Source organism: Cervus elaphus, chromosome 4, assembly GCF_910594005.1.
Source record: "Cervus elaphus chromosome 4, mCerEla1.1, whole genome shotgun sequence".
Classification (NCBI taxonomy): Eukaryota; Metazoa; Chordata; class Mammalia; order Artiodactyla; family Cervidae; genus Cervus; species Cervus elaphus.
Genome location: NC_057818.1, coordinates 49,332,274 through 49,341,890, shown reverse-complemented (window position 1 = coordinate 49,341,890; position 9,617 = coordinate 49,332,274). Strand labels below are relative to the sequence as shown.

General features: G+C 54.4%; 1 protein-coding gene across 2 annotated transcripts; it reads right to left on the bottom strand.

Annotated features, from left to right (window-relative positions):
- Positions 1-1,201: 1,201 nt before the first annotated feature.
- Positions 1,202-8,380, bottom strand: TIMM50 (translocase of inner mitochondrial membrane 50). 2 transcript variants are annotated; one of them, XM_043899143.1, is made up of 11 exons: positions 8,224-8,380; positions 7,132-7,288; positions 6,589-6,620; positions 6,356-6,377; positions 4,605-4,663; positions 4,390-4,509; positions 3,905-4,009; positions 3,697-3,795; positions 2,897-3,053; positions 2,450-2,556; positions 1,202-1,413 (listed from the first exon to the last, which is right to left on the bottom strand). In XM_043899143.1, exons 1-11 carry the CDS (start codon positions 8,329-8,331, stop codon positions 1,312-1,314), a joined length of 1,068 nt encoding a protein of 355 aa, XP_043755078.1. In that variant the 5' UTR covers positions 8,332-8,380; the 3' UTR covers positions 1,202-1,311. The 2 variants fall into 2 exon arrangements, with proteins under 2 accessions (XP_043755078.1, XP_043755079.1); XM_043899144.1 differs by lacking the exon at positions 8,224-8,380 and adding an exon at positions 7,912-8,156.
- Positions 8,381-9,617: the final 1,237 nt, after the last annotated feature.

Sequence of the window (9,617 nt, the reverse complement as noted above, 5' to 3'; positions counted from 1 at the left end):
GTGGGGGGGACTGCCAAGATGGTACAGGACAGTTCAGCCTGTGAAGAACCAACATGGCCTGGCAACAGTAAGCTCCGTTGAACATACATAGAGCCTGGGCATAAGCTGTCCCGACTCCTCACGACCACCCTACTGAGACAGGTGCTACCATCGCCCCCATTTCAGAGCTGAGGAAAGGGAGGCAGAAAGGTGCTTCTGAGGTTCCCACAGCTACCATCTGAGTGTCTATGTGGAGGGTCTCAGTCCACCCTCAAGCCTAGCCTGTGAGGTAGGTACTAGTATTCACAGATGTGGAAATTGAGGCACCGAGCGCAGACGTTAACTTGCTCATTTGCTTGTGACCACACAAGTCAGGGAGTGGTAGGGCTTGGATCTGAACTTGGATTTGGGTATTTCAGAGTCTGGAGGGACTTCCCTGACTGTCCAGTGGTTGAGACTCTGTGCTTCCAAAGACAAAGTGTGGAATTCACACTCTTAAACGATACCCAAATGTGCTGTCCAATGCAGGAGCCAGGAGCCGCAGGTGGCTATTTATTTAAAAAGAAACAAAATTAAGAATCTCATCCAAAAAAAAAAAAAGAATCTCATCCTTCAGTTACCCTTGCCGCCTCTCAAGTCCGTCATGGTCCCATGGCCCCTGGCAGCTGCACTGGACAGTACATGGGGTAAACATGGTGGAAAGTTCCACTGCAGAGTTCTGCTACAGTCTGAGTTAGGAGCCAACATTTTAAAACTGAGAGATTTAACATAAACATCCCCTTTCCTGGCTTCTACTGAAAAACCAGAGGATCAAGCAACTCCAGGCTCACTCCAGGGCCCCAGCCGGGCAGCAGCTGCCCCCTTGACATGAGGCATCTCTGGTCCACGGTGCCCCACAAGCCCACATTTGATACATTTGCACAGCAGCCTGGTGGCTCCGTCTTCCAAGCCCACAGCGCCGTCCTCTCTTCTTTTTCTGTAAGGAATCTGGGGCCAAAGAGGGAGACACACTTGAGCAGACCACACGGCACACAGGAAGACGCAGGCAGGGCAGGCTCCTGCCCAGGGTTTCAGATTCCCAGGCCAGGCTCAAGGACCAACCCTGATCCACCAGAGCACCCACTCTGTGCTCAGCAGCGGATCAGCCACTGTGGGACGAGGTCCCCCACTGTCCCGCACTGCACCCTGACGCGCCCATCTGGAGACCCTCTGGACACTGGAGTGTGGCATCTGGGATTAACTTTATTGGACACGTGGTTGCCCAAGCGATGGTCTGGGAGCGCTGGGCCTCGGGCCTGGAACCCAGGCACTGAGTTTGCGGAGGCTCAGAGGTCAGGGCTGTTTGGAGCGAGGCCACAAGCGGCTGGTGAGAGAGCTGAAGAAGAGATTCTGCTTGCTGGATTTGGAGAGCTCGGCCAGGCGCTGCTGTTCCTCCTAGAGTTGGGGGCAGACAGAGAGGAGAGTCAGCCTGAGGGCCACCTCCTTCCTTAAACCTCTGCCCAGCCCGGACTCCTTTACCCACAATCTCAGAACACCAGCCCAGACACAGGATGAGGCCAGAATGCAAAGACCGCGGTCAGACACTAGGAAAGCCAGCTGCGAGCCACAGAAGCCCAGACTCAAACCCCAGGTACTCTCACGATCCCCGTCCCCTGAACCCTAGGCACCTAGCCCAGGCCCCACCCTGATGTCATCATCTTGCTCCCTGAGCCCTAAGACCCCTGTCTGGATGCTGAAGGATGCCAGGCCCAAATCTCCAGGGATCCCCCCTTTGTGCCCTCAGGCGCACCAGCCAGGAACACAACCCCAAACCTGGTCAACCTGAGCCTAGACGCCTGGGAATCTCTTTCTCAATCTATATTCTTAGCCCCATCTACAAATGATGAGGATCACACCAAGGTCATGAGAACTTGCCCAAACCTCGGGCCAAGTGTCCAAGGATCCCTCTTCCCAGACCTGATCCAAACCCCCACCCCACAAAATACTAGGGCCCCCAGAACATCAAGGTCTCTGAAAAGAGAGACAAAAGTGTTAGTTGCTCAGTTGTATCCAACTCTGCTACCCTATGGACTGGAGCCCACCAGGCTCCTCTGTCCATGGAATTCTCCAGGCAAGAATACTGGAGTGGGTTGCCATTCCTTCCTCCAGGGGATCTTCCTGACCCAGAGATCAAACTGGGTCTCCTGCATTGCAGGCAGATTCTTTACCATCTGAGCCACCAGGGAAACCCTCAAGGTCTCTGGACCTATCTCAAATGCCTGGCATTTCCTGCCTCCTGTCCTCAGAGTAGGCTATAGGATCTATTCAACCCTCATTACAAGGGCCTTCTGGGATGGGTGGTGTGGAAGAGAAGGCCCTTGTAATGAGGTCACACAGCCAGAGTGGAGACAGGTTGCTTAGGGCTCCTCCATCAAGAGCCTGGGGAGCTGATGGGACATCCCCCACCCACAGTGGGGATCTGAGCACCCACCTGCTCTAGCCGGCTCTGCCGCTGTTTGAAAGCCTCCAGTGGGTCTTCCTCCAGGGCGTAGTGCTCCAGCACAGTTCGAACATCCTCCACACCATTCAAAGCAATGGCTGTGGACACAGCAGGTGGGGGTCAGCCAGGCTGAAGGCCAGAGGGAGGTGGGGCCCACAAGGGTAAAGGCCAGACTTGGGCGGGGGGGTTGGAGTTACATGCACCCTTCTCAGTAGCCTAAAAGGGCTCCCCCTGAACATTCCTGGGCATCCTCTAACCATTCCAGAAGAGCATCCCCAACATTCTAGGAAGCTTCTAAAGACTGCAAGATGCTTATGGATCTCCTGCATCATAAATCCCGTTTTCCATAAAAGACAAGCCAGGATCAAGCATCGATCATTCCTCTTGGGGGTCAAGGGCTTCAGGGTCAGAGGCCAGGAGGTCAGGGGTCAGCCTCACTCTTGAGGAAGGCAGACAGGTCCAATAAGACCCGGTCATCAGAGTTGCCATCCCAGGGCCGCAGGGCGACACCATTGTAGGGCTGTAGGCGGAACGCTTCCTTCTTGCAGTCCACGACTACTACTCGGGCCGGGTCCCGATTCAGACAGGAAATGTCCTGGAAGTGAGTGAAAGGTCAGGTCAAGGCCTATGTTCCTTCTCTTCCAGGCAGGAAATCAAAGAAGGGGAGAGAGGCAGACAGACAGACCACACACACACTGAGAACACCACAAAAGGGCCTCTCGAAGACCAGGCTGGGATGATGACACCCAACCTCCCAGGGAGTGGGGAGCAAGTCACACAGACTCCTGGACCCGAGGCCGGGCGCACAGACAGGTTGATTTGGAGGTTCCCTGGGGAGGGAAGTGAGCACTTGTGCATTTAACCACAGACCCCTGGGGTTTGTGACAAGCGGCAAGTTTGTGAACCTCTCACAGGTAGAGGTGCAGACTGCTCCACAGCAACACACATGGAGTCACACGAAGACAGGCACCCACACAGACCCTTCAAGAGCCTCCATTACAACCCATGTCCCTCTGAACCTTGAAAGACTCCACAGACCCCCAGACCCACCAAGACAGTCAGAAACCCAATAGACATCAAGATGCATGGGTATTCGGACAACAACCCATAAAGAGGCCCAATTCACAGCCCCACAGACTCCTGGACCCCTATCACGGGTCACAGTAACAGATTCCAAGTCAAACAAGTGCCAGCCTTCCCCCAAGTCCCAGAGGCCCACCATGGCCCCCACACGGCACCTTAACATGGTGCCCATCCATGTATCTTGTGGCGTCCCGGAACAGGCGGTAGGAGATGAAGCCGTGGGGGTCCACGCTGTCGATGAGTGGAAAGGCAGTCTGGGGGTGGTGCATGGGGGTGGGAACAAGGTCAGGCTGAGCCCTGGCCTTGCAGCTCTCCCTCACCTCTTACCACATCAACCACCCCATCCCAGCCCCAGGCCCTCACCATGCCAGTCTCCGACGTAAAGATGACAATTTCATACAAAGGGGCAAGCTGCTGGAATAAGGTCTCGATGCCTGGACGCTTCTTAAACCTCCAGCCAGTGGCTAGCTGGAAATGCAGTGAGAACAGGGACACACTGAGACCCAGAGCCTTCTCTCCCGTCTCTGTGGCTCGTGGAGGGATTCACAGGCACAGGGCTGCGACTGAGGGTCTAGGAGTTTGCAGGATCTGGGTCCCCCAATAACAGCCGACTCCGCTCTAGCACTGACTGTGTGCCCAGGGACACTTGCTATCACTACGGGCGGGGAAGCAGCACAGGGGAGGAAAGCAAGGCCAGGAGGGGTGACACCTCCTCCCCAAGACCACAGAGCAGGATGGGGGCTGCACTCCAGCCTGGCTCCAGCATCTATGCTCTTGACCATGTCACCACAAGCCAGCCGCCCAGACCTATGCAGTGTCCCCAACCCACTGCTTTCCCCAAGACACACCGACCACTCAGGGTGCAAGAGGACGCCAGTGAGCTCCAAGACCAGTGTGTATGGCGGCTGGTAGTACGGCTCCCGCAGAGGGTCTGGGAGAAGGCAGGGGCTGGTGGGCTCGATGATCATCTGTGAAAAAGAGACCAGGTCTCGGCACTCAGACAAGGCGGGGGTGGGAGGCCGGCAGGGGTGGGACGGGGCTGCGGCCCAGGGCTCCTGCTCACCTGTCTGTAATCTTTGAAATATTTGTATGTCCGGCGCAACTGCTGTACCAGAATTGGATCTAGGAGAACACCAGGGCAAAAAGGGATTCCAGGATAAGCTGCTGCTCAACCCCTGGACAAACCAGGGGTTTATTTATCTACCAGATACAAACAGGCCTAAAACACCCACCTGGTTTGAAACAGCTCATTTCCAAGAACCAAGGCAAAAGGGAATGACATAACCCACTGCCGGGTAGGAACAAATGTGTTTTTATTCACCTGTCAAGTTTTAATCTGAATACTTATATCTGCATATCACCCCAGGTATAAAATAGAACATTGTATCTGCCCACTTAAATCCCACATGTGTATAAATAAATCTGCTAACATTATGGCAGTATATTTTGTCAACTCTCAACCTCTAGGTCTCCAGGTGTGCCCGCTTTAAGCAAGTATGTGGAATCTAAATAAGCCACGATAAATATACACACACGTCTATATGGGCTTCCCAGGTGGCATTAGTGGTAGGTAAAGAACCCACCTCCGATGCAGGAGACATAAGAGACTCAGGTTCAATCCCTGGGTAGGGAAGATACCCTGGAGGAGGACATGGCAACCTCTCCAGCATTCTGGCCTGGAGAATTCCATTGACAAAGGAGTCTGGCAGGCTATAGTCCATAGGGTCGTAAAGAGTCGAACACAACTGAAGCGACGTAGCACGCCGTCTATATACTTTAAACTAGTTGGTTCTCAACTAAAAACACAATTTTATTCCTCGCTTCCCAGGAAACTTTACAATGTCTGGAGACATTTTTGATTATCACAATACTGGCATCTAGTGGACAGACACCCAAGACAGTACTAAACATCCTACAATGCACAGGACACTCCCCTACGACAAAGAACTATATGACCCAAGGTATCAACATGGCTGAGGTTAGCAAATCCTGGTTTAAAGGAATACACCAAGTCCAGTTTAAAACGGAAATCTTACATGACTTCCTATTTCAATATGGTATTTTTAGTGTAGTTAAACTACTATCTCTAGACCTGTCTTTTTGAAACCAAAATACTGAAACACCACTTGAGCTGTGAACACACACACTTTAAACCTACAGGTTTACCTGTTCACCTTAAATCAGTATGCTGACTTGTTTAAAATAGTATGACTCTACATCTGCCCAGTTAAAACATACTTACCTACCTGCCGAGTTTAAAACACCAACATAATAACGTGCCGGCTTGCAAACATCCCTAGCACAAACAAGTGGCTTTCTGGACCAACGAGTTTTATATTTCTCTTGGGAAGGACCAGGTGTGATAGAATTGGCAGCTCCCCTCTGTTATCCAATTTGTCAGAAACTCCCTAAAAGCTGGCTAATCAGAAGGTGGGGAGGGAGGAAGGAGGCATTGTTTTGGAAATAAGGAGCTGGATGGGCTATGGCCTGGTGGGAAAGAGGCTGTCATAAAGAAGTGGGTGAGGGGCTGCAGATGCTCAGATCTAAGGCACAGGAAGCCATGTGTCTGGCAGAGAAAGCCCAGTTCTCCCCCAAGCAGTCCCACCTACCCAGGATCCCCCTCCCCCACTGTCCCTGACCATCTGCTCCTGGGCTGAGGGGCCAGGGAAGGGGGCTGGAGTTCTGTGTGCCCCTCTCCCCCCAAGCCATACAGCTGCTGACTCCCCTACCTCCCAGTGGAAGTGGGGGGCACCAAATGGGGAGGGCACAGTAGAGAGGGTCAGGGGACCCCAGAATCTACGCGTGCATACTCACCGTTGTCGAATTCATCGGGAATCTGGGAGGTAGAGAGAAAAAAGAAGGGTTTGGGATGGCAGAGGCAGAACCCCATCACACCCAGACAAAGAATGGGGCTTTGGGAGGAGCAGGCAAAGGTCCCTGGGAGGGAGGGTTCACTCCAGAGCAGAAAGGAGCCTGAACAGACCAGATGGGAGGAGACCCACAGGATGCAACTCCTGGTAAGACCTCTGGGTCTCTCTCCCACTCACCTTGGCACCATTTTCATCCACAGAGTTGTTTCCTGCAAGGGAGATAGTGATGAATGAGAAGCTTGAGGCCTGGTCTCCTGTAACTCATGGGAGGAAGAGGGCAGAGGGCCTACCTCCTGGGTCTGAGGGAAGGGGGCTAGAGGCATGGTCTCCCGAGAGAGAGGAGGGGGCTGGTAGCCAGAATACCTGGGCCTCTGAGACCAGGAGGGCTGGGTCTCTGAGGAATAAAGGGTCTAGAGGGAGGATGGGAATTTTGGGTGCTGAGGGAAGAGGTAGCTTAGGGGGCTGGTCCAGACCTCTCCTTCCCACTCTTCAAACTGACTCCCTATAGCTTAGTACAGGAACTAACTAGAAGGTGTAGAACCTTGAGTAAAGGGGTAGTAGGGGGACTTCCCTCATTTCCAAGCTCCAGGTGGCTGCCCTCCTGAGGGAGGAGCCAGGGAATGAAGATGGGTGAAGCCCTTAGAGGAAAGAGGGGGAAGTCCCCCCAGCAGAATAGAGGGCCAACAGAACATAACTGGGGGACAGGAATATGTTCCTCACCGAAGATATAGATGACGCTCACGGTCCCACCAGCCCCGAGCAGCCCAGCGAGCCAGAGTGCGACTTTTTTGGCATAGCTGGGACCCTCTGAACTTCTCTGCTGCTGTGGTCCCTGGGTCTGGGCCTTAGTGCCTGCTCGGCTCCCAATCTCTGCAGCCTGCAATTGAGAAGGGGTAGGTTGGCGAAGAGAGGAGAGAAACAAGGTCAGGGTGGTTCCATCACCCTGGTCTGAGAAGAATCAAGGTTGAGAGCCAGGAAGAGGACACCTATATGGCCTCCAGGTGTTGTGTCCCTGGAGGGGCAGGCAGGAGACTGGGTCTCTCAAAAAAGTCAAGAACTAAATCGTCTGGCGCTAGGATCCCAGGGGTTCAAGAGATAACAAGCCCGGTGCCCAGGATCCTACAGGCCCGGAGCGGGGGTGGGGAAGCAGGGCAGGGAGATACGATCAGGGACCCTGACTGAACACTGACTAAGATTCCTGGAGCAAAGCACTGAAGGACACGCAAGAGGATAGGACGGGGACTTAAGTCCTCCGGACGTCTGGAGCTCACAGTAGCGGTGTATCGAGGGGGACGGATGGGAGGGGCAATCGCTTGCTGGGACTTGGGGAGCAGGGCACAGAAGTAATGGACCCGGAGATCAGAAGGACAGGGTCTCTGTCAAGATGGAGGCAGGTCGAATCAGAAGCCCGAGCAACACCACCAACACCATGGCGGGGAAAATAGCCGCGAGGCCAGGCTGGGACTCCAGTGTCCCGGGCCCCTCCCCCTCAAGTATTACCTGGACAGTCACCGAGACAGGAGAACGGGTGACCCCTCCTTCCCCGGCGCCCACGTGGGGTCGAGAAGGTGGGGTCCAGAAGAGGTGTGGATCCAGAGGAGGTAAGGTTCAGAGGACACACTTGAGTCCCCAAGCATCTATCCCGGGGGAGCAAGCGCTGCCAACCCCGGGAAGCGGGGAAAAGACTCAAAACGCGGGTGGCGTTCCATTCAGCACCCTGAGGTGCTGCGTTCCAGAAGCTCCCGGCGGCCCCGGTCCGCCCGGAACTCCAGGAAGGAGCCCCAGTACCCAGGCCAACCCCATCCGGCTCACCTGGTCCGGGGCCCGAGGGGGCGGCGTCGCGAGCCTCGCACACAGCCCCCGCGCGCCTTGCCGGAGCCCGCTCCGCAATCGCAGGAACAGCGCCGCCGAGGCCGCCATCTTGCGCTGACGCCACGCGGCCCCGCCTCCTCACTCTCTCCTCCGCGCCTCCTCACTCTCTCCTCCCCGCCCCGGGCCGGGGCCGCGACCAATGGTGATGCAGGGGCGGGGCGGGTGGACGGGAGCCCGAGAGAGACAAAGGGCTGCGGGCGTATTGCCGCGGGCGCTCCCGCTAGGGCTGGGAGTCTGCCGGCGCCGCGTCCTGCTCAGGCCCGAGGGCGTTCCACCGCCCACGCCACAGGACCGGGCGGGACACCCACTGCCCGAGGTCAAGCGGAGGCCATAAGGAAGGGACCCAGTTGCTGCTGGATTTGTCCTAAAAACTAAAAGCCAGCTTCACACACCTTCCTCACGAGCGGCCGAGAGGTCTCATCCACCTGCCCTCCCCTTCTACCAAATCTTTCTTGCGTGAGTTTCTTAAACTGGGTCTGGAAAGTCAGTTTCATGGAGGCTCAGCCAAACGAACAGCTAAGGGCTCGGGGTATTGAGAGGGAATCCGTGAATTAGAGGCTATGGGAGCCATGATGAATCTTCCACATGTAAATCACCATACAGCATTTAGAGATAAATACGAAGATAGTAAAGACTTCCCAGGTGGCTCAGTGGTAAAGAATCCGCCTGACAAGCTGGAGACACAGGTTCCATCCATGGGTGGGGAAGATCCCCTGGAGATGGAAATGTCAACCCACTCCAGTATTCTTGCCTGGGAAATCCCATGGTCAGAGGAACCTGGGCTACAGTTCATGGGGTCGGTCACAAGAGTCAGGACTGAGCGACAAAACAGCAGCAACAACTAAGGTAGTTAACATACGAAGTTAGGCGAAAGACACAGAATTTTAGGGTTGTGTTACTTCTGGAGGGGAATGGACTGGTCCTTCTTATCTGGTACACAGATGGCTCCTAAGTTGGGTGGTGGAGACATGGGTGCTCCTGACTTATCTTTTAAAACATTTGAACTATTTTAATATAATACAAGTTATATTACATTTGTAAAAAGACATGTGAACATCAAATGAGAAAAGAGAAGGTAGTTAAAGTACTAAGCCCCATTCTCTACACTTCTCCCCAGCCCCACACTCAAGCCCTTAGACAAGCTACAGCGATTCTGATGTTACTGCTAGGTGGACTCAAGGGAAAGGACTATCAGATGCTGTAGCCTGCACCATACGTCCTCCTATTTAGATTTGTGGAGGGATTGTTGTTCCGCCACTCAGTTGTGTCCCGACTCTGCGATTCCATGAACTGCAGCACGCCAGGTTTCCCTGTCCTTCACCGTCTCTCAGAGC

What these genes read in the sequence shown, in the direction of transcription:
- TIMM50 (XM_043899143.1), bottom strand. Translation starts at nt 8,331, where the DNA reads ATGGCGGCCTCGGCGGCGCTGTTCCTGCGATTGCGGAGCGGGCTCCGG. An exon ending in TGGATGAAAATGGTGCCAAG is followed by an intron (nt 6,378 to 6,588) that starts GTGAGTGGGAGA and finishes TCTACCTCCCAG; the next exon opens with ATTCCCGATGAATTCGACAA. An exon ending in CCTGTCTGCCTTCCTCAAGA is followed by an intron (nt 2,557 to 2,896) that starts GTGAGGCTGACC and finishes CTGTGTCCACAG; the next exon opens with CCATTGCTTTGAATGGTGTG.